This window comes from Sander lucioperca, chromosome 7, assembly GCF_008315115.2.
Source record: "Sander lucioperca isolate FBNREF2018 chromosome 7, SLUC_FBN_1.2, whole genome shotgun sequence".
NCBI classification, from domain to species: Eukaryota; Metazoa; Chordata; class Actinopteri; order Perciformes; family Percidae; genus Sander; species Sander lucioperca.
Genome location: NC_050179.1, coordinates 33,900,835 through 33,926,005, shown reverse-complemented (window position 1 = coordinate 33,926,005; position 25,171 = coordinate 33,900,835). Strand labels below are relative to the sequence as shown.

The 25,171-nt window shown below is 42.2% G+C and overlaps 1 protein-coding gene across 6 annotated transcripts in view; it reads right to left on the bottom strand.

Moving 5' to 3' along the window:
• Window positions 1-4,780: 4,780 nt before the first annotated feature.
• cadps2 (Ca++-dependent secretion activator 2) overlaps window positions 4,781-25,171 on the bottom strand; it is a 224,676-nt gene continuing 204,285 nt past the window's right edge. For 3 of the 6 annotated variants that reach the window (XM_031279717.2, XM_031279719.2, XM_031279718.2), the window contains 3 exons: window positions 17,070-17,177; window positions 5,992-6,096; window positions 4,783-5,327 (listed from right to left, as the gene is read on the bottom strand). In XM_031279717.2, the coding sequence (XP_031135577.2) occupies window positions 5,157-5,327; window positions 5,992-6,096; window positions 17,070-17,177 (384 nt within the window). In that variant the 3' untranslated portion in view covers window positions 4,783-5,156. Of the gene's footprint in view, window positions 5,328-5,991; window positions 6,097-17,069; window positions 17,178-25,171 lie in introns of all 6 variants that reach the window. The other 3 variants (XM_031279716.2, XM_031279715.2, XM_031279714.2) reach the window with 2 other exon arrangements.

The window sequence follows — 25,171 nt, the reverse complement described above, 5'->3', positions numbered from 1 at the left end:
ACTTAAGTACATTAGTTGAGTAAATGTGCTTAGTTACATTCCATCGGTGAGAATCAGTGCGTCCAGTAGCTGTTTTGGTGTCTGATGCCAAGAAATGGATCTTCAGTTTGACTTGGAGTAAAAACTGAGAGAATAAAAACCCACAGGGTGAAAACACAGGTGCTTTAAAAACATTTTTAATAGTGACACTGAGATAAGACACCTGAACAAAACAGGTGCACAATAAGACAATATAAATATACTTCTTCATATAGGTTTTTGTCCTTTGAACTGCACTCACATAAACTGGATCGGACAGTTAAAACAAATGGCAGGTTGTTGCACACAGCGGATCGGAGACCTACGCTGAATTTACAGGCTGAATTTTTTTTTTCTCTCGACGACACGCAAACAGGCTGTTCTCATGAACCATTCGTACATAAAGCTGGGAAAAGTAATGCACTGTAATGCGTATGTATTCCATTATTTTTTGTTGTTGGATGCACCACATTGACTGCAGCTCTATAAGAGCGCTGTGGGCCGCGTATGAAAGGAACACGGCGCTTTCAAGCCAGGGAGCGGAGTTCGCTTCCTGGGTAAAAGTCTTTTGTTTTCCCCAGGGTTAGGGTTAGGGTTAGGGTTAGCCCCAACCCCTCGCATGTTCGTTCCTCGGAAGTGTTTTAATCCAATCCACAATCTTTTTCCTAAACTTAATTAGTCATTTTGGTGCCTTAACTTAAAGGTGCAGTAGGTAAGACTTATTAAAGTAACTTTCTGTCATGTTTGCTGAAACTGACCCTATGTTCCAGTAGAACTACATGAAGGAGGTCATTTAAAAAAATATCCAGTTCCTCTGGCTCCACCTACAGCCTGTAGTGCGATTTGCAAAAATCCACCGCTCCCTGTTCAGATGCACCAATCAGGGCCAGGGGGAGTGTCTAACTGTGTGTCAATCACTGCTCCGGCACACGCATTCATTCTCCCTTGTGGGGTGAGGGGCTTAGGAGACCGTTTTGGGCTTTAGCGGAAAGGGGGGAGGGACTGAGAAGTTGTCGATGTTCACATTTTTTGGCTAAGTCCTGGATCTTCACAATCCTACCTACAGCACCTTTAACTGTCTTCGCCACATGACGCTCACTTCTTCTCGGCTAAACTTAACTGTAATGTCCGCTGAATGGACCGGCAGTTCGCGGTGCTCTGTACCCGGCTCATAGTCACCTTTTGTTGGCTTAACACAACTACTAACTGCCGCGATTTTGTAGGATATCACACTAATTGCTGTGCGTACATTTTCGTTCGATAATCGTACGAATCCGTTCATGAGAATGCGTTGAAACAGACGGTAGTGAAGGCATGAACAACAGTGAAGATTAAACACCAATCAGATTAAAAACAGATCCACGTTCTCTTGAAACGTTGCTGTTTAAAAAAAAAAAGAAGTCTTTTCCAGTTTGTTGGCACGTTTCGAAGACTTTGATCAATGTTGGATATGATGCACATCAGGCAGCACAAACCATTTCACTCTACAACTCAAATATTTTTCTTCACAACAGTTAATATCACAACGGACAGAGATAACAGCAACTACATCGAAGTCTAATCGTGATTCACAACACTTATTCCCCGATGTTAGAGCGTTTCAACTAGGGATCGACCAATTATCGGCCTGGCCGATTATTGTGGTGGATATTTGGCAATTTACAGATTATCTGTATCGGTGTTTTATTTAACTGATAACCAATAAAGTTTGAACTATTAATTGGCTACTTTGGCTCCGCTACGGCTCTGTAAGCAGTATGCAACTCTTGCAAACAATCTGAAAGCGTGTTAAAACTTGAGGAAGCTATTTTGCGTATTATGTTGAAAGTTTCTAATTTATTAAATAATTGCTTAAAGCGTTTAAACAAACTTTTGTGTTGGAGTTTGTAACATTTCAAAATCTTAATTTTGACTTAAAGATTTTAATTTTGACTGCACATGCATAATAGTTCCAAATATCGGACACTGGTTTCATTGACTATTAATAATCGGTATCGGTCCGGAAAAAACAGAAATGGTCGACCCCTAGTTTCAACGCTTCTCAAGACCTTTATGTGATGAAACTGACTCTTTGTGTTTGCGTGTAGACCTGCCTACATTTGTTTCCTGCTTCACAGAACTCACAAAACCCGTTTCAGTGATATTTTGTTTTACAGCGGTGAATTTGTTTTTGCATCTTTTACTGTAGAGGCCACCGGTCTTTGTTCAGCAGTGGGGACATTTGGAGCTACAGGAGGTTCAGAAACTACAGCGGTGCAGCAACATTTCATTAGCTTGGAGTTGTAAGAGTTCTTCTGCAGATGTGAGACTCTGAACATCAAACATGACGCTATTGAGCACTTTCTGTTTTCGTTCTGAAACGCTTCTGAGCATTGAAGGGCTAATGTTTAATTTGTGTTTTTAATGCATCTGTGCACGGCAACTGCAGTATGGAAGTTATGGAAATATCATGGTGGAAAGCGTGGTTAAAATAAGTTATATGATGTATTCCTGGTTTATTTATTATTATTATTAACTTGGGTCTAATTTCAGTATGTTTGACCATCAACTTACGACAACATTCAAAGATATTGGAAGTCTGATAGCCCAAGAGACAGGCAGAAAATCAAACAGGTGGGAACGAACCACCGAGTTAGACGAAACATAATTATTGTCCATCATAAACATCCATCATAGCTAACAGACTCACTTCTGAATGACTTATGAAAAACAAGATTTTAAGAGTTGCTTTTGCACGATTGTTTGTGGAGAAACTCATTTTTTTTTTTACAGATCTGTTGATTAAATCAACTAATCAATTAGTCAAAGAAATTGTATGAGTGTTAGTAGACTAAGAATTTCTTTAGTCGGGGACAGTGTTGTAGTACTCGAGATCGGTCTTGGTCTTAAGACCACTTTTGGTTGCGTCTCGGAATTGACCGCATTTTTACTCGGTCTCGTCTCGGATAAAGAGGACTCAGGATTTTATTTCAAGACCGGTCGAGACCACAACTGCACGATTAAAACTAAATTTCCTCTGCATTGCCTAATTTTTATGTTTCAACATCATTGCTGTGATTGGATGTAAAACCTCCTGCTTCAAATGCAGCCAATAACCCGGTCTCGATACGCTGGTCTTTGTGATGACTTGGTCTCGGTTTAGGTTGTCTCGACTACAACACCAGTCAAGGACAGCCCTTCATACAAGTGTTTTTTGATCTGCCGTCGCCAGGGTTAAGGTTAGATTACATTTAAGCTATTTTAGCTACTTGGTGACGGTTAGAGAAACGTTGTGGCCCTGGTAGGAAGGAACCAATATTGGACTGCCGGTCAACGTTTGTCAAGGACTGTCTTCTGTTCTCCCTGATCCACAAGATGTTTTGGGTTGCTATAATGCCCCACTACTTCTGCATTTGCTCGTCATAAACAACATTCATTATTCGCCCGAGGTCGGTTTTCAGGAAAATGTAAACGTCGGCCATTTTATGTGTCTAAACAAACAATGCTGCTGTTTCAGTGGTGGTGGCAGGCTCTGTGGGTTGTACTGAATATTTCAGCACCTAGAGGCTGGCAGGACTTTTAAATTTAACCAAATAGGTCGGTAATTTAAAAATGATAAAACCATAAAAGTATAAACTAACACTGAAATTTACAACCGTGGATAACTTTGATTAAAACAGTCGAATCGAACCTTACAATTCCAAGCTTTCTGTCAAATAAAAATAAAATCTCTTTAGTTGATTTGTCGCTATAAAAAGACTTGACTGCTCAGACTCCGGGGGGTTCAGGGCTGCCGGAGCCTTTTTTTTAACAATTAGCTACGACTGTGGATGAAAAAACTAAACGGGAAGGAGCTGCAGTGACGGCAATCGCTGAGCTCGACTGTACAAAGTGACATCAATCAGAGTATGGCTGCGTGGGGAGGGGGGGGGGGCTTCCTGTCCTGCAGGTGAGAGAAAGGGATGACGAGGGTTTTTGTCTCAGCACCGTCCAGAGTGTCCAGTCAGAAGCCACGCCTCGCCTTGACTTCCTGTTTGTCGTACATTCCCACCCGTGCACGTTTTCAACACGCATGTACAGCAGTGTCAGGGCTGTGAGTGAGTGAGGCAGGATGGGAGAAAAGTGAGAAGGGGGGGGGGGGGGGCACTGCCTGAGCGCTCGTCTCTAATTGATCAGGACCTTCAGTCACGATAAATGACATGTGCAACTTCACTCTTTTCATCTACAACAAAGATTTTCAACAGGGGGTCCGGGACCCCTAGGGGGTCCTCAGAGTTATAGTACGTGTCCACTATCAGCGTCATTTCCACACTTCCCGCTAGGGCTTCACAATATACCGTTTTTATCAACTGGCGCAATACACACATCGCGAAAGACACTTTGACATTTTTTGTGTCAGTTGACAGAAAATATCAGCCGAAAACTGCACTTTAAAATGTTCCTGTCATTCTTTTCAGTGGTGCCTTTTATATTCAACTCAATAAAAGAATGTTAAAAATGATTTCCTTTCATTTGTTTTAAATTTAACAAGCAATTTGTTTTAGTTTAGCAGAATACTGGAATCAGCAGAAATGCAGAACTGAGTACACTTTAATATCTATTTATTGCAAGTAATATCGTTATCGCAATATTCATATATTATTCATATATATTCGATACCTGCCGTGAAAACAACGCCTATATGGACACGTACCATTATTGCAGAAAAGAAAATGTCTTAACATGAATCTAAAATATTATTAGCAAATATAAATGAATGTGAAATAAAAACACACAAGCTTACAGGCCTATATGTAAGGAAATCACTAAGGTAGCCATCCACAGAGGATTCACTGTGTATTTTTAACACTGGAACATGATTTATAAAATCCTGCCAACAATAATAATTTTGATAGCTTAGTATGCTATGCACTAAAATGGTATGTATAAAGGCTTTAGGCTGCCCTACATGTTACTGTAGGCCCAGTTTAATATGCAAATTCATTTTATACAACATATGTAGTAGGGGGGTCCCTGCTCCGTCTCTCTTTCAGTTAAAGGGTCTGATCTATCTGAACCCCTGATCCACATCATAAGTCACACTGTGACGGAAGGTCCTGATCTGTCAGAGAGGACTATTAATCAAGTGGTAAGGTGTCGTGCGAAGGTTTGATGCGTGTTCAATCGTCCTCTGCGTCGCTGTCTCTCATGCTGATGCCCTGCAGGCCGTCGCCCGACTTCACGGCCGCCGTGGCTTCCTCCATCGTCAGGCGGTTGTACACCGTCTCGTAGCTCTTGTTGTTCAGCGTGACGTCCAGGACGCCCTGCAGCCGGAAGTCACGGTAGGTCTTCTGTTGATGGGTGGGAGGGGCGGAGAGAAAAGCAAAAAGGAGAAAGGGGGAGGGGAGAGAGAAACAGAGAGCATCTTAGGAATGTAAGCGGCTGCCGTTTGGACAAAAGCGGCGAAGATTGAGGCTCAAGGCCGAAGCGAGTCTTTTATGTGTCGGACCGAGAAGGCAGACGGAGGCATCTGAGGTTTTCTTTTTGTTTTACCTTCACTCAGAATCCATTAGAATTCCTTGTCTCTTTGCTTTCAAGTTAAACTCTCACATCTCACGCACATTAGCAAACTATGAAAAGACAAAAGCGGCGCACAGGAGAGTTGAGCAGTTTTCTCTTTGGTCTCTCGCCGCCTCTTCACACCGCTGCTGCTGCTTTCAAGGACACTTTTGATTTACTTTGTCTTTATGTTTTTTCTTCTTCTTCTTCAATGTCAGTTCTGACTGCTTTTACATGAATAAGCCAACATTTGAAATGTTTTTTTTTTAATTCAGTGTAGCCGGTCTGAGGCTCATTCACTGCCGCTCTTTTCAAACAGCAAAGAAAAGGATTTTGGTAGGGAAAAGTAATGTCAGCTCTTAATGACAAAGCCCTTCTCTTTGTGGAGATGTGCGTATAAACACTAACATCTGTTTATTTTTTTTTGACAAAAGTTTTGGTCTTATATTTTCTTACCTTCACAATCTTGATGAGTGTTTTCAGCTGGTACGTGTGCAGCTGCAGGTCCAGTCTGTCCGTCAGCCAAACACACACCGCCTTCATGGAGCCCGTGTACCATTGCTGCGGGAAACAAAAACATTTCAATTAACTTTATTTGTCATTTCGCTGAGTACGTGCATAGTTGTTTCTCATCAGTCCCAGTAGGGCTGCACGATATGAGGAAAATATGCAGTATGCGAATATCGCGATAATGATATTACATGCGATAAATAAACAGATATTAAAGTTAGTCAGTTCTGCATTTCTGCTGATTTCAGTATTCGGCTAAAATACAACAAATGGTTTGTTGAATTTTAAACAAATGAAAGGAAGTCGTTTCCAACAACCTTCTATTGAACAAATTGAACATTCAGTTAAATGTAAAAGACACCACTAAAAAAAGATTGACAGTCACATTTTAATGTGCAGTTTTCTTCTGATATTTTCTTTCAACCAACACAAAAAATCTCTGTCTATTGCGTTATGTTGCAGCCTTTCGCGATGTGTTCATCGTGCAAGTTGATATGGCGATGGCGATAAAAAAGCGGTTTATTGTGCAGCCCTACTTCACAAAATTGCAAATTGATGAAACAGAAATAAATACTTATAAGTTAAAGAAATCATATTTAATAAAAGAGCTAAAAACAAACATTCAGACAGCACAATCAGTCCATAAAATAGGAGCATTTATAAAGTGCAGGTCAGTGGCATCACACTGACAATTTCTGTGGTCACTCAATGTTCCTGTGCAGTGACGGATTATCACTGCCATTTTAGGAACACACTTTCAGTTTGACCTCCAGATGATAATACAATATTTATGATAATATGGATAAACTGTTGGCTTGTTTCCAACCTGTCTGATCGTTTGAGTGCTTAAGGAAGTCACTGTGTTCCAAGATCTTAGCTATTCAGTTGGTGAGTTCAACCATAAGTGATAAAACAAATGGCCCAAGCTACGACAATAACACCTAAGTTGTAATAAACGTTTTCCCTAAAGGCAAAATTGTAAAAAATAAGTCTCAAATTGCCACCAAAACTCACATTGGGAGAAGTGACATGATCTACTGAAACCATAAACTCTGCTTATGACGGTGGCAAAGGAGCAGAGGAGGAAGTCTGCTGACGTAGTATAAAGGGCTGCCTAGTGAAACTACATCTAGTGACGCCTCTTGCACTTAAAAGTCTTTGATTTTCTTCTCGGAATAACGGCCTGTAAGCTGATTTCATGGGGGAATCACGGTAGAAGGGTGGAGAATTGGAGTAATATGCTTCTGTAAAAAAAGGATGACTAAGAAAGATGGACTTTTTTTTACTTGTTGCCAAAGGCTGGCAAGCTACGAGACTGGCTCTCTGGACAGACACTGGTGAGTGGCCGCGCCATGTTGGTTTAAAAGTGCTGGCATCCAGGCAGTCTGACGGTGTGTTTATGGCGCAGGGCGTCTGTGATTAAAGGCGGTGATCACTACAAGCTGATGTACACGGTCGGGGGAAGGTAAACGGGGTAAATGCCGATCCCCGATCAGTTAAAAAATGCCAAAATCGGCTCCGATCCCATAATGTGATCGGGATCGGGACATCCCTAGTCACATACTGAACGCAACACTTTTGTTTTTGCCCCCATTTTTCATGAGCTGAACTCAAAGATCTAAGACTTTTTCTAGGCTTATTTCTCTTAAATATTGTTCACAAATCTATCTAAATCTGTGTTAGTGAGCACTTCTCCTTTGCTGAAAAAATCCACCCACCTCACAGGTGTGGCATATCAAGATGCTGATTAGACAGCATGATTATTACAGTGGTGTGCCTTAGGCTGGCCACAATAAAAGGCCACTCTAAAATGTGCAGTTTTACTGTATTGGGGGGGTCAGTATCTGGTGTTATGGTTAGGGTTCATCTCTCTCTCTCTCTCTCTCTGACTACAGTTCGTCGTTGTAACCGACTTGAGTGGGCAAATGCTCACATTCGATGACGTCTGGCACTTTGGAGAGATGTTCTCTTCACAGATGAACCCATACCCTAACCCTAAACATACTTATTTTAACCCAATTGCAATCTTTACCTAAGCCCAACCAAGTAGGTTTGTTCAAATACTCAACATTTACAAAGTTTAAATACTCTTCAAATTAAAGAAAAACCTTGATAAGAACAAGCCTACCCTTTAAAGTGGAGCATTACAAAGAGGCAACATATGGCCTTCTGAATGTAAAGGCTCTCTGTATAACAGATCTTCCAGTATGGAGGATGTGACCTCAGACCAACAGCGCACATTCTTTCTCTATGGAAAGCGGTTTCATTCAACCATCCTGATAGCATCCTCAAGCTGTTTCTGAAGTCAGAAAACTAAGCGCAAACACCCTGAAGAAGCCTTCTGAAACCCTTTCAACCTTTTTTCTTTTCACAGCCTAAAACATCCTTAAAAAGAACATAAAAAAAAGGCATTATGTTAATGGCGTTGCAGCAGCTCTCTGAACAAGGACAGTGTCTGGTCGTCGCTCTGTGTTGGCCTCCGGAGGAGTTCAGAAGATCAACGTTGGCTTCTGTAACGCATCGCTTCAATCGCGCCGCTGACACTACAACGTGAGGTCAAAGGATGCTCGGCATCCAAACGGCAAAACTCAAAGAGGGTGAAACATTTACTTATTCAAAAGGCACCAATTTACTGCGGAACTCCTGAATGCCTCATGTCAAGGGAAGAGTTCACAGCTCGGCTTTGACCATCAAAGAGAAAGAAAAAAAAAATCAGGTTCCTTCTTTGTAATTTTTACACCTTCACCACCCAACAAGAATGCTCAGGGAAATTGCTCTGACACAGTAATGACCCGTAATATTCAGATCTGCAGACTAAATTTCACACTGACAAGAACTGTAATTACCTTCCAATTTAAGAGAGCAAATAAAGTCCAAAGGTTATTTCATGCACTTGACAAAAGCCAAAACACGGCTGTGATAATTCCAGGGTCACACAAATTGATTCCATCTATTGTGGGAGCGACCCCCCCCCCCCGTGACCTCTTTCACACTGGTTGCTTAATTATTTCAATGTAATGAAGCAGTTTTGCATTCAGTGACAACTAAATGCAAGAGAATGTATGTGGACTTTCAAATGAGGATTCAAGTTTAATCACAGGTCCTGATTTCATTTCTTTTCTGCCCAAAGAACAAACACAGAGGGCCCTGTCTTGCACCCGGCGCAGCGCAGCGCAGCGCAGCACAAAGCCCGACGCAAGTGTCTTTGCTAGATTAAGACCGACGCAGTTGTCAATTTCCCCTCCAGCGCCCGCGTCGATTAAATAGCAAATGCAACTGCACCCATGGGCGTGCTGGTCTTACAGGGAGGTGTGTTCAGGTGAGTTCTTGGCGTATTGCTATCTTGAGGCAGCGGGAAGTGATCGCCCCATTGACCAACAAAAACCTGGTCTAAAGTCAATAGCGCAGCATTTCATTGTTATTTTAACAGAGCATTAGTAAAATGCGCCTAGGCTCGTGCACAGTGCGTGCACACTATGTTTGTTACACACACAGGGACGTGCAGCAGCACACACACGCGTTAAGATTACAAATAAAAATATTACGGTGCAAATCCTCCATCATAATAGCAATGCTCCAAGGTCCAAACGCGCCTGGCTTTTAAAGGGAATGGGAGATGATCTCTGATTGGTTGATTGCATGGTACGCCCAAAACACACCTCTGATTAATGAAGACACTAAGTACAACCCTTTAGAACCATGCACCCGGCGCACGGACCCTTTTTATTCGCCGTCAAACTTGCAAAAGTGGATTTGGACACGCCCTAAACGCACCTGCGCCAGGCGCTTCACGCCGTGCGCTTAGATCTTTAAAATAGGAGCCCAGAATGTTTGCTCACAGAATACGGACCAACACATTTAGCATCTGAACATCTGCTCTTAATGTCAACTAAATGTATTCTTTCCGAAAGTCTTAAGAACTGTCTTTCCAATCCTTGCTTGGAAACGTTTTACTATGTTGTGGATGAACACATCAATGACTCTGCAACACACTCCGGTTGAAACTCGTAGCACACAGTAGACAAATATGTTGATGTGCACAGACGCTGGGAAATAGGCATGGATGTATAACACAAACTGGATACAGCGTTGGAGGCGGAGCCCCGCTCATTCTTATAAGAGTTTCTCAGTGGCGCTCCAGAGCCAAAAATGACCCGGATGATCCGACAATGCTTCCGCAGTGTGCGGCCCATAGAGGAGGCGCACGAGAGTCCTCCTGCCGGCCAAGCCGGCTACTTCCTGTTTAGTGCTCTGCTAAACTTGAATGGGGATTAAAAGATTTAATGGTGCGGCTCTTCTAGACTTTTCCAAATGTAATCGGACCGAGTGGATCATATTCGTATAGTGAAACGAGTCATTTCGCCGGGGGTTGCAACGGTCAAAAAAAAGTACCCATCTGCAGATTTACAAAAGGTGTCTTTCGCCATCATCTATGGGAAAAAGTATTTTTGGGCCCGGATGTTAATTCCACTGTTTGGCCACTTTGTCAAATTGCCTTCAAAGCCTGGCACACTTCCTGGGGGCCTGGAAATAGGCGAGTAGTTTATGCTGACATCCTGGCACTCATTTCATTATTCGTGCAAATTTGAGTATTTGTACTGTTCGTATTTTGCCTCCGACAGCTAACGCTAGCTAGCAACATCAACCGTGAGTGGCTGTGTGTGTGTGTGTGTGTTTGTCACACTCTGACTTATCTCTCCTTTTCCTGCTCATCTCTGTACCTTTATGAAGTGCAGACAAAGATCTTAGAGATTAGCAAAACAAATTTGTTGCACCTAAATTTTAAACATTTTGCAATTTGCGCAGACACATCTTCACTTCGTGCCACCAACATCACATTTGCATTTACCAAATGTGCTTTTGCGTTCAGTTTGAACACACCTAATATAACTATACATACCCAAGAAAGGAACCTCAACACGTTGAAACTAAAATAATAATGTGATAAAGTGTATGATTATATTTGTCTTTTCTTAGTTAATGTTTTTCTTTCTTTCTGTTTTAAATGCATTATGTAAAGCACTGTCACTTGCCTTTGTATATAACATGTGCTGTACTAATGTGTGTGTGTGTGTTCTTGTTTAACTATATTCGTGGGGTCCGAAAACCGGGAATACAGTATACTTGTGGGGTCTGCACAGCCTTGTGGGGTCCAAAATGCTGGACCCCACAAGGTTAAAGGGCTGTTTGAGGGTTAAGACTTGGTTTTAGGATTAGGGTTAGAATTAGGTTATGGTTAGGGTGAGGGTAAGGGTTAAGGTTAGGCATTTAGTTGTGATGGTTAAGGTTAGGGTAAGGGGCTAGGGAATGCATTATGTCAATGACGGGTCCCCACAAAGATAGTGTAACGCACTATATGTGTGTGTGTGTGTGTGTGTGTGTGTGTGTTCACGCATGACGGAAAGGTGTCAGATGTTTGTTGGGTGACCATACAGATCGTTTTAATGTTATCTGTTGATTGTTGGAGCAGACGAGGCAAGAACATTTTCTGTGTGAACAGATAATAAAGATTGATCTTATCTTAATGTGCTGTGTGACTGTATTATTCTGTGTGGAAAACTCAGGAGGACAGATCTGGCCATTCCAGCTTCAATATTGTCTTCATTTCTAATCCTCCCTACCGCCTTCATCATGTCCTCCTCCTCTCTCTACAGCATTTTTACCCTGGAATTCGAGTCGTATGCTAATCAGCTCGCTGACAATCACCTCACGCTCTGACTTAACAGATGCTCGAGGATGTTGAAATTACTGGATGATATTTGCTGTTCTCTGGATGATTTCTTCTGATTTCCTTCCTCCTCCTCCCTCTCTTCCCCGCTCAGCAAAAGATTTTTTTGAATCTCTGGGAGGCAAGTTCCCTCAGAGCGGCTAATCAGCTGCCTGACGTTCGCCTCGCGAGACGCGTTAACTGTCGTGGAAATTGAGTACGAAGATGCTCCTTAATTGAGCTGATTAGAGGACGTGAGTGAAAACAGATGGAGGGAATATGCGGGGGGAAGGAGGGCGGAGGTCTGCGCGGCATTGTGGGTCTGCATTAGTCCTGGCAGAAACTATTTCAACGTGATGAATGGAGGGCGGTTTCCCTGAGGGTGTCCCAGTAATTATGTCATTTAAAAATTCGACACATATTCTGGTTTTGGCACAAAAAAAGTAGTAATTTTGTTCGAGTCGAAAATAATTAACTGTTAAGTCCTAAAATCAATGAGATGAGATTATTTGTATTTGTCTAATTTGCATTACAAACGTTATAATGACATTTTCTTGATTTGAAGTGGCCAGATCTTCTCCAAGATGCTGACTTTTATTTCTAGAAAATAGAAATAAAACTGAAACAGAAAAAAAAAATGATGCACTGAAGTGAAACCAAAAATGTAATTTGCCCCGGGAAACAAAAGATTTTGTCTTTGAGCTTCTAAAATTGAGTCCTGCAATTGTATTCACTCAAAAGGAATAGCAGGGGGATGATTATATATATATATATATATATATATATATATATATATATATATATATATAATCTCTATGTCTTTTTCTTAAATCTTGTGCAACGATCGGCTTTACTTTTGTCTTGTGTCAAGACCCTGACACTCATTTAATATTATTTTTTTTAAAGAATATTTTTTGGGCATTTCCGCCTTTAATCACCAGGACTGACATGAAAGGGGAGATCTGAACCTTGGGCCTCTGCGTCGAGTAATAACCCTCTTCATATTGGCGTGTGCTCTACCAAATGAGCCACCCAGGCGCCCACACTGACAATTATTTAAAAAAAAAAAAAAAAATACATTTGATTTTGTTTTCAAAAGAATAATTCTTGAAGGCTGAATCTGAGATTAAATGACTTTTTGTTAAGAGATCCATATTTCTATATATATATATATATATTTTTTTTTTTTTTACATTTTTCTTTACAGCATACAGGTTCCTCCTCGTCGGATGCTTCATAAAGGTGATCTGGCTGCTAATGTGAAGAGGATGGAGCTGTGTGGCTGTGTGTGTGTGTGTGTGTGCGTGCGTATATTACACTCCTCATCCACACAAAGACGTTCCCTGGTGAGCCCTTGTAAACAAATAGACGGACAGGCTCATGTGAGCATGCACACGCACAAAACAAAACCGGGTTTCCAGCTGCATGCTGACGGCTTACATGTTACCTCCCTCTAACAGCCTCTTTCTTCTTCCCTATAGATCCGTCCGTGTCGACAAACCTGCTTAAAGAAAAAGGCGCCTTAAATGAATTGGACTTTGACTTGCCCAGGCGCACGTAAAACAAGACAATTGCATACCCATAATGCTCCTGTTGGGAGGCCTGATGCTGCTGTATGAACACAAGCTTTACTTTCTTTGTTGCACACAATCGTTATGTGTGTGTGTGTGTGTGTGTGTGTGTGTGTGTGAGAGAGAGATACACGTTGAAGGGCTAAGCGGAGACACTTCGAGGCCCCGCCGTCACCTCCTCCTCTGTGCATGACTGGGCGCTTCTGAGCTCCATTAGACTCACCCCCCCGCCCCCATACACACTCTTAACAAACACACACACACACACACCCCCCGCTCTGAACCCTCAGAGGAGGCGGTGGGTGAAAAGAAATCCATCGCTCGGCTTCGGGCTGCTAATGTGTACGAAGGTTTGAGCTGCCATGTCCGCTGCATTGACTTGCGGCGGCGAGCTGAGCCGTGTTTGGCAACTCTGCGCTAAAATAGTTTGATAAATCTCAATCCTGGTGGGGGGGGGGGTGGTCGGTAAAGGAAACGGACAGATGGAGGGATGGACACAAGGACGGATAGGTGGAGGTTGAGGAGGGCGGTTTGCAACTCCTGCAGAGCGAGCCGCCAGCTCTCGGTGTTTCCTAAGTGATAAACAGGTCAACAGAAGCAGTCGGTGTTTTCAGCGTCGAAGCGACCTGCTGCTGCTCTCAGACTGGAGAACCAAACCTCACACCAACAGTGAGAACACCTGACTGTGAGCTGTGTTTGTAGTTTTTTCTTTTTTTATCAGCCGAGTGTGCTACGAGCATTTATCTCATGAAAAGATCCGATACAATAAAACCTTATTGTCAAGTGTGTTTCCATCCACCTGGTTTTATGCGCATTTCCAATTCACATATTATATAACAATCTAAGTGGAAGCCCTTGAACACATGACACCAACAGAAATACGGAGCTCTTTTAACTACGTCCTCTCCACAACAATTACAATTTTGCTCGCACTGCAGGAGTTGCAAACACCCCTCCACATCTCCTGTACCGTAACATTAGAAAGCCACTTCTTCTGTATGTTGCCATCTGTTTTTTTCCATATTCAGTAGGGCTGGGTACCGAACTTCGATGCTTTTAAGGCACCGACCGAATTGCCTCTAAAGTATCGAGTATCAGAAAATGCCTCGTCATTCAATACCAAATGTCAATATCTAAGAAGTAAATCTCATCAGCTAATAATGCTTGTGATTGGCTAATGTTGCACTTTGTAGAGACACGCAGGAAAAACTCTACGTTACACACAGAGACGGGGCCAACGTGTGTGTTGGTGTATTTTAAGAGACTTGACTACAGTGTGTAAAAAAGCAGATTGTAATTTGTTTATTTAAAATGATTTCTATAAAATTGGTATCGAAAAAAGTATTGTTCAAGATCCGATATCAAAATCACAGTATCAGTAACTAAAATCTCTGAACGATACCGAGCCCTAATATCAAAAGATAACTCATTAAGGCAGCATAACTAATTGGTAATCCTTCCTAGCCTGGTTGACACCAGACCCTTCTCAGTTGTAACTGAGAGTGGGTCTGGGCAAGCTTCATTCACAGCCCATTTCCAAAGGGGCGTCACCAACGGACGCCGCTCAAATGCCTCTGGGCGCAACTGGATAGTCCTTCAACCAATCAGACCAATGATCCGGGTGACGAAGCAGCAACAGCGGCATCAACGAGTTGCTGCGCTTCGGTGGCCGCCATGTTGAATGTAAACAAAAAGCTGCTTGCCGTCGCTGCGCTATCATCATCGTGTAAAGCCCGCCTCAACGGTTGTGATTGGTGCCTCGATTTGGAAAAATTGGAAATGGGCTTGAATGGGCTCTTGGCCAGACTGACTCTCAAATTTTCGGAAGTTCGTCAAGATTTTCCCAGGCTAATTCCTTCCCCCAACTTATCCGATTGTGTCAACTCATCCTTGCAAAGCACTCACAATCACACATGACCCAGATCATCCACTCTACCAGCACTTCAGCCCCCCTTCCTTCTGGACGCAGGTCACCCATGTGCAGAAACAGAAAGGCATATTTTAGCGAGAGCTTTGTTACTACAGCCATACCAGCTTTAAATACAGTAAGTAACCTCCTCCTATGTTTGTTTGTCTGTATCCGGTGTGTAGAGTGCCAATCCATGTATTTGTCTCTTTGTATAATTCTGCATGTCTGACTAGTTTGTGCTATATATTCACCTACTGTGGAGAAGAATTTCCTCTTTGAGGACAAATAAACTATCTTAACATTCAGGCTTTAGAACAGACAACTAACTCTTTCTCAGTGTGTTTAGTGTTTACCTGCAGCAGGTAGATAAGTCGACAGTCGAATAAGAGTCATTATTCACACGACGCTGCTCGTCAGGAAAACACACAAACACTGTCCCGTCTCTGGAGAAGACAGTCTAATTTGCTATAAACTTATTTTACCTGGTGGCGCCTGGGTAGAGCATGCAGGAGGCAGGACATGACAACCAGTTCTCATTCCGAACTCGTAAAATACGGACGTTTGGACAGTGGCTGTCAGCGTCTGAAGCGACGGAAAAACCACCCTTCAGCGTGTTTGTAGAACATACCAGGGAGAGCAGCAGCTACACGGGGTTTAGTGAGTAGTATGTAAGGGGGAAATTCCGCGCAAGGAGGTTGGTCGTGGTGGTGGATGGGTCAAACACAGGACTTTCACCCAGGAGACCGGGGTTCGTGTCCCACGTGTGTCTTTAACCGTCCTGTTCTTCCCACGAGTCACGGAAATGTAAGTCCACCCACGACCTTTTCCTTAACCTAACTGCATCAAAAGGGATGCCAATAGTCCTGACCAAGCGCGTTTAGTTAAACCGCGTTATATGACGCTAAAGGAGACTTTTAGCGTCAATAACAACGACAAAGGCACCTGACCAAGTGTCCGTATTTTATGAGATGGGAGTGAGAATGTGTTTAACATGACGCAGATTACATCACGGTCCCGTAGCCGGTTCGTAATTTGGTCATAAACAACCAAGTCTCTTGCCATTCCTTGAATTTGTCTGAAGATTTCCACCGGCCCTTAACCAACAGAAGTTCCCGAATCTCGTTGTCCCTCCAGTTAGACATTTTCGTTGCCGTCTTCATGTAAATCCCTTCTTCACCCACAGTTTTTCTTATGGTTTGGAGCCTGCCGCCTTACTAAAATGTCTTCAACACGCCCACACACTCGCTGTGAATTATCCGGACAATGAGCTGCTCTGTTCAAACATGGGCTCAGTTGGACATTACGCAGACTTTGTACCTGGTAGCTGGCAGGGTAAAGTCCGTTTAATGCTCAGTCAGTCCAACTGAAAATTTGCGTTCATATATACATCTCCTCCAGGTAATTTCTAGTTCAAGTTCAGGTTTTGCAAGTGCATGTGTGAAAGGGGCTAAATAAAGTTGTCTGTTACATGCATCCATCACAGTTTTCAGACCGCCTTCCTGTTTCAACTTGGGACATTCTGTACCGTATTTGTATACACGCAATTTGTGTAATTCATGTGCAAATAGGGATTATTACTGACATTTCAGGTGTGCTAAAAACCATTTAAAATTTTTTTTTTTTTCAAATGCTATCAAATTGAATAAAACACCCAAAATTCAATGAAAGTAATAATATAATTTTACCTGCGAAGATCGTTTTCGGGGTTTCATACAACATATATCCATGTTATTTTTTAGCTAATTTGGTTAAAAGAAACTCATATTTCCGATATTTTAAACTGGGTCAAATTTGACCCGAGGGCAACCCAAGGGTTGAAACAAGAATCAGCACTCACTTCAAACACCTTCTCGATGTACAGCTCGTCGTTGACGCGGTCTCGGAGGATGTCCTGGTTCTGCCGTATGAAGGTGATGTAGGTGTCGGCCAGATCCATCCCTGGTTTCTGCAGCAGAGAGGACAAACACAGGCCTGAAGACGACTGCAAGAAAGTGGAGGCTGAATATAGATGTCAGACATTCACATTCAGTCTGTGGAGCCTGGTGTTGAAAATGTGAACAGGCCTGGTATTCATGTTGCACATCTCACTTCATCCTGGCTGTTCATGACCTGATATCACATGTCATGACCATAGACTGTAAAAAATAATGAACGAAGCTTCCGGGTCAATGTGGAAGTGCCTTAAAGCTGCATTCTATCTAATCTACAGCAAGGGGCGACTGCAACGGCTGCAAAAAGAAGTCTGTTTCTATAGAAATCTATGAGAAAATGAGCCTACTTCTCACTTTATTTTATATCAACTATCAACAATTAACTCAATAAACATTTTCATAATGAGTTTATGTCCTCAATCGCTAGTTTCAAGTCTTCTTCAAAACAGCATGATGTTCATTTTGTAAATTATGGTCCCACTTATTTTAAAATAGACGATAAAGCAGGGGATGTTTTAGAGGCGTGGCTAAACGCCAACCTTTCAATCAGGACAGAGGCTTAGCGATGCTAACCATGGCACTGTGGACATTAAAATAGACCTCAACTTGTTTTTGGGTGTTGTCCATGTTTTCATCTTAAATGTTGACCCTCTCACTGTGTGTTTCCATTTCAACAAAGTTAATTGGAACATTTTGGTCGCCTAAACATGTCTTGTTCAGCGTTCAGTAGCACCTTACCAATCAAGCTAGCTAGCGCTAGCTGTTAACTTTGGCAATATTCTGTGTTCTGCCGTACATGCAGATGAATGGCGCCAGTATCCGGAGGTCCGCGTTTACCTGCCAGTAAAACTCTGCCGGATGACTCGCTTCAGCCGGATTAAAATCTGCAAATTTCCCTCTTTAGCGTTTATCTTAGTCCCACTGCAACCATAAACAACACTGGCTTAGCCACGTTATTCTCCCCAGATGGATCCATCCTCTCGTTCAAAAATCGTCACGTTTGGTTTCAAAAAACCAAGATGGCGACGGCCAAATTGCCAAACTCGATGCTTAAAAACGGAAGTCTACAAACCAATGGGTGATGTCCCTGCTGCTACGTCCATTATTTGTACAGTCTTTGACCCTACTGACCCCAGTAGAAGCCAATCAGCAGACTGGCTGCACATGATGACCCCGGCACACATACAGAACAGTGAATCTTAATATTTAGCATCACTTTTTCATTACAGTGAGATGGAACGGACCCCTGAAGAAATGTCAACAGGAAAAACATACAACAATACACAAAGAGTCCTGGCATCACTTTCACTAGCTTCTGTAACTCTACGCAGTCTCTCAGTGAGGGTTGTCTTTCATCTGTCTCTGTGTGACAGTGAGACATATTCCTGACCTGGCTCCCACACCTCTGAATCGCTGCCTACATCACAAACAATCAACCAATCAGAGTTTTGTAGGGGGAATTAAAAAGCAATCCATGCGAGCACTATTCTTTTCTGCTTTGTATTATTGTCTTCATTAGATAGATGAAAGAGTAGAGGTAGACTAAAAACAGGGAGAGAGAGAGAGGGGGGGGGGAGGGGGGGGTATGACATGCTACAATGGTCCTACGGCTAAAATCAAACTGGGGACTTTTGCAGTTACAGTATGTGATATATGCTCAAACGTTCGGCTACGAGGCGCACTCCCCCAGCACCATTCTTTGTGTTAGTGTTTTGAATGAATGAATGAAACTAACAACAATGCAGTTTTCTTCCTCCTCGTGGAGTCTACTCTAAAACTATTTTTGTCAAGTAAATGTCTCATCTTCCTCAGCCTGCTGCAGACAAGACAGCTGCTTCTGAGGACAGAGTTGACATAAATCAGAAAAGATTTATTGCCAGGTAAGTAGTACTTACTAGGAATTTGCTCTGGTTTGGTGCATACATAGAAACATATTTAAACATTTATATGAAATAAACAACACAGAAACAAAAACACATAATTATATAACAGAAGGAGAACGGATGGGTGCTTTTAGTAAAATATTAAACACAGCTGATGTCTCGAGTCTGATGTGAATCAGAATCGAAGCAATCAAGTCACAGTAAGTCGTTTAGTTTCTGTTGGAGTTTTACTGTATTTCAAGGCCACTAAAACAGCTCTGTGTTTTGATAAAATCTGTACATGTAGTCTATTAAGTTTTGCGGCACAGTACTGATTAAATTCTGAAAAGAACAAAACATGTTATTGTGGCTCCACTGACCTGCAATCACAATTACTGGGGCAATTTAATTTCGCAATTCATTTTCTCTCATTTACTTTTGCAGTTCATGTTCATGTTTTTTGGACTTATTCTTGTTCTTATTTTCATTTTAGTTCAAAAGGATTGTTTCTTAACAGTTTTCGTTCGTCTGAAGTCTGGTGTCTGGTTACAAATTGCTGCCCGCGTCCGCTTCAAGACACTAGTACTTGCATCAGAACGGGCCACGAACGGATCAGGCCCAGCATACATCCAGGACATGGTCTAACCCTACACCCCAACCAGCCCACTCCGCTCTGCATCAGCCAACCTGCTTGCTGCCCCCTCACAGTGAGGGACAACTAATCACTCAACGACTGTTTGCTGTCCTGGCTCCTAAATGGTGGAATGACCTCCCTATTGACATCAGGACGGCTGAAAGCCTACGCATCTTCTGCCGAAGCCTAAAAACACATCTCTTCTGACTGCACCTCGGATAAAAAAAATAAATATATACATAAATATTCTTAAAGCTGCAGTTGCATATGGCTCTTTGTAGTTTTGCTTATTTAAAGCTAATGTACTTGCACTTACTGTCAAGCAATTCTAATTCTATTCCGTTAGTCATAGTTAATATTTAATAATGAGCTATTGCACTGTTCAATCCCTGCACTGTTCTCTTTTGCACTACCACCATTGCACACAGTCTACCTTAGCACCTTTAACTCTTTACATTTCTGTGAGTGATTTTTATAACTCTTTAATTTTCCATGAGTGATTTTATGTATGTGAGATATATGTGTGTTTGTTGTGTTATGGTTGTCTAAGCTACAGGATGCCTAAAATTTCCCTCGGGATGAATAAAGTATCTATCTATCTATCTATCTATCTATTTATCTATCTACTTGTTGTCTGGAGTTTGCACCTTCAAGGTTGAAAGCACTTAATTGGAAGTCACTTTGGATAAAAGCGTCAGCTAAATGACATGTAATGTCATGTAATGTGTCTCAGTGCCTCCAATTACAAATGACAATTGAAATGACTGTTCCCACAATTTATTTAATTGTTGCCTGAGCACTATCACCTTTGCCGCCTTGGTCTCCTCCACAATCTGGCTATGGATTATTTGGATTTAATAACATTTGATTTTGTTGCTGGACTGAGATATGTTAAATATACTTCAGGTTTTAGCAAAACACTTTTGCCTTCAGATGTCAGATGACACAACGTACAAACTAGTTTGTTTCGAGCATACAGTTTAAGCACTAATTTCACAATAAAAATGTAACATATAAATTGAGTGAACACATTTGAAAATGACAAATTCTGAAAACCAAATAACACGACTGGTTCACGTCCAGTGAATAACCTTAAATGGTACAAAGGTAAGCGGTAAACTGCCCAAAGTATAAAAAAAAAGTTTAGGTCACCAAAAACGTAAAAATAATATAAATTTCATAGTAAATAGGCATTATTCAGGGATAAAGAAATTGTTTAATTTACAGCTTTCCTTGAAAGTTAATGAAAACAATTCATACAGGAGCTCCATTTTTTGTTCAGAGTTTCTGCAGGTTTCACCAAATCGAATTTAAGACTTTTCAAGACCAATGAAATTTAAGACCTTTATCATTACATCAACGAAGCCCTAAATTCAGTTTTTTTAAAGCCAAATATCGCTAAACTTGCACTTCCCCAAAGCTGAAGAATAAAATCTGTGTTAAGTGTGTGGTACAATCCAAAAGAGACTCGTGCCAATAACAAGAAAGCTGATTGGCTGCAATATAAGTTGCACGTTGGTCTCATTTGTAGTCACAATACAGCGAAATTCAATTTGGACTAGCGAAAGAAAGAATTACAACACTACAGAATTTTTAAAAAAGAGCATTAGAGGTAGTGTTACATGGACGTAGGAAAATTAAGACCTGTTTAAAATTATTTAAGACCTAGAACACAATACTTCAGCGAATTTAAGACTTTTTAAGGCCCAAAATTTGGATTATGAAATTTTAGACTTTTTTAGACCCCGTGAAAACACTGTTGTTGATTACAAACCCTCTAAAACGTTCGACCGGTAGTGTATGTATACTTTATTAAAATGCATTTCCTCGAACCAACACCTACCAAACTAAATTACTGGTTTACACTCTTAACAACACAGGTTCAGCATCACCTGCTGCTTCCTGGGTGAAAAGAAGAAAAATAAACTACCTTCTGTGCGTTGGGGGTAAGAAGAAGCTTGTGGAGGAAACATTAACTGTGGTGGCAGCGGCGGTTTGATGGGCTGGGAGAGGCCAGAGGCAGGAGAAGTGGGTAAAGCCCTGCTCATTCACACTCCCTGTTGTCATGGGAGATTACAACTGTAATGCTTATTGTAATTGCTTTGACATCTATCACACCCGTTTTCTCTGAGCCGGTGTGCGGCGCCCCCCGGGGGGGTTGTTGTTCTGCTACAGCGCTGCTGAACATGGCACGTCAGGTCCCCGTGGAAAAACAAAGGAAATGGAGCCCCAAGAAACCCAGAAAAACCTTTCGGCTTCACTTAAAGGCAAAAAGGCAGGTTGGGAGACTGATTATGAATTTGGGTTTGTAACCTTTTTGCGTATCAAAGAAAACACAAGATAAACACAAACTGTCACGTGCTGATGTTTGGAGGCAAGAAAAGTAAGGGGATCTTGACCACATCGCCCAGCGTCACCAACAGAATCAAGTGACTCAATTTAGTTTTTTGGTTTGACAATCGAAGAGGCAACCAGGCAGTTCACTAGTCTTGCATTGCCAGACCTTCCTCCACAGCGCTGCGGAGGAAGGTCTGGCTAGTCCACACAGCATTCTGGGATGTGAGAAAAACGTGCTCTGGTTTATTGGCATTTCTTTAAACCAATCACTATCGTCTTTGGGCGGTGCTAAGCGTCGAGCAGAGCCACGGTGCCTCTGCAAAATAGCCTCGGGAAGGAACTTGTTTTGGTGTACGTTCAAAGGTTGTTTTAGTCGTGCAACAGAAAACTCAGATTCTGCAGAGATCTGAGGAGCAGTTTACCATAGTCTTCGTAAATCAACCGGAGTTTAAAATTAAAACACAAAGAAAGCGGAAGGTAACAGACATCCAAAAGAGGGACATCCGGCGGAATTTCCGGCAGAACAAGAGCAATCCCGAAAGTGGAACGTCGTGGATATAGACTAGGCAGGTCACAGACAGTTCCCGCTCTCAACGCCGTCTTACCACGGCAGAAGAGACATCTTGTGATGGAGATGACTGTCTCAGGACAGTTTGTGATCTTCTTTGTACTGATAAACACAAATTGTACTTCTGTCTGCAAGAGTATAGGCTTAACATACATTTTGTCATTTGCCAATGTCTGCGACGGTCCATGTAATTGGTGCACCCTTCCATCTGTGTGAAAACAACCACCCACCACACAGACACTAAATGCAGTAGAGGTGAAATAATAAGTTGATTCACCAATTAGTTGACTGATAGAACATTATGATGATCAAATCACCGTTCAAGTAATTTTTTCAAGTAAAATCTCCAACCGTTCTCTGGTTGCAGATTCTCCAATGTAAAATATTTTCGTGCTTTTCTTGGCTTCTCCACTCCCGATAACATTAACCAGAAGATAGTGGCACCGCTCTGTCAAATGTTTTGTGATAGAAACTGTCCCAGCAGGTGTTTCAGAGGCCTTGAACAGCAAGTGACAGACTGAGATCAGTCAGAGGTGCTCAGCTGTAATTCAGGCAGACCGCTCGACAAGAAAACCTGCAGATACTAATTTATTAAGTGGGGTCACTCTGCTGCAAGGGGATCTGGTGTGTGTGTGTGTGTGTGTGTGTGTAGGGAAAGGAGGGGTGGTGTGAGTGTAGTCATGTTCAACCAGAGAGAGGCGGGGTCAGGCCCAGTGTTTGACAGGCCTGTCAGAATCCCCATAACCCTCTGGAGTGAGAGTCTGGCAGATCGAGGATGATTGTGGAATGACGCTCAGAAATCTTGATGAGAATGAGCCTCACGTTGTGTCTCACTGGGTGAGTTACAGCACTTGTCATGTTGTCCCTGATTGGTTCCAGCAGACACTTCCAGGTCATGTCGACATTTGATGCAGATCCATTTCAAATCTGAGTTTGAATGTCAGGAGTTTTCCGTCCACACCGAGCATTTCTAGATCTTTTTTTCAGGAAGTTTTCCATCCACATTAAGGAACCAAAATGGACATCTGCAGTGGGATGCTGACAATCCCACAATTGTCAAGATTATTGAGCGATGAGGGCAGACAATTTGTTTCCAAATAGGTCATATACCCTTGGTTTGTCTGACTGGATCGGCAAATCAATGGAGCAAAAGTTCTGCTACTGGGGAAATGTTGCCATTCACTCTGTGAACTCTACTCCAGCAAAGTATAACACAAATAGGTTTCAACATTAGTAATGCTGTTTAAATAGTAACATTAGATACTTTTTGTCTCTTTTTAGGTGGCAGCAGTGAAAATGAATCTACCTCAACATTTGTTGTGTTCTGGTTTCAGAATGATGAAGACAGTTGGAGACCAATTACATGTAGAAACAAAATAGGATGCAGACTCTACAGGATGATTTTTACTTGGCAACTATCCTTGTTTTTTTTTTCTTCCAAATGATGTAGGCTACAGATTTTTAGGCATTCTTTTATCCCAAGTGTCTTGAGAAATAGTGCATGTAGCTGCCGTGGAGCGTTGCCCCGGAGCCCCCCAATGTTTACAACTTCTGGCTCCTTCTGGCTCTTAATTATCCCCACAAATCCAGTAAAAAGTCCATCATCCGTCAATGAGTTTAACTCCAAAGCGGGAGCTGTGTAAAGCGGTGGACCAGGCTGCAGTACATCTAATGTTCCTTTCCAAGCAGACAGGTGACATTCCACATCCAAGAGACGCATCAGATCGCCTAGCGTGACCATTGGTAAGCCCACATGGCATGTTACTCTGCCGGTATGCTTTTTTTTTCATTCTGGCATATTTTTTATTTTTTTTTGGTTTGGGCCTCTCAGTTCAAATTTAGGGGAAATCTTAATCTTCTGGTCTGGTTTGGGAAAATATTAATGCTACGGCGTTCCAACTTTGATGCACTGCGCAAAAGCCAGGCCAATAAAGAAATGATTTTCCCAGTTTAGTGTGGAAGAACTTGACTAACCTGCACAGAGCCTTGACTTCAACCTAATCCAACACTTTCAAACAAGTGCAGGGAGGATGGAGGAGCAAAACAGAGTGAGTAAGATCAACTTTTAAAAATGGATCTGAGCTGAGTGTGGACAGGGTCAAAGCGAGAGAAAAATCTGTTCTACAACATTGTGGATTGTGTGTGTGTGTGTGTGTGTGTGTGTGTGTGTGTGTGTGTGTGTGTGTGTGTCATTGGCAACATATTACTGCCAGTGTTGTCACTTGAGACATCAATCCCCCCCCTTCCATCCCCTCAAGGCTTAGTCTCAATCATTTACCTTTCTTTTCTCTCGTTCTGACGAGGTGACAAAGCAGCATGACAGATCGGAGACACCGGCACAGTTCCAGCCACAGAGATTAAGACTTTAACACGAGAGGAAGAAAAAAAAAACTCACATACAAGCAGCTCAGCGCTCTTGTCACGCTCGGCCCTCTGTCTGTTTTGTCTCCTCCACTGTTTCTTCACTTGTAGCCAAACACCAGTAATCCCCTCCGCGCCGGGATAATGGCCGCCTGGTTGCTCGTCAACATTTGACAACAAAAAAATACGGTGAGTGTAAAATTAAGCGGTGTATTTGTTCGGATACAGAGGGAGGGGTAGAGGGGG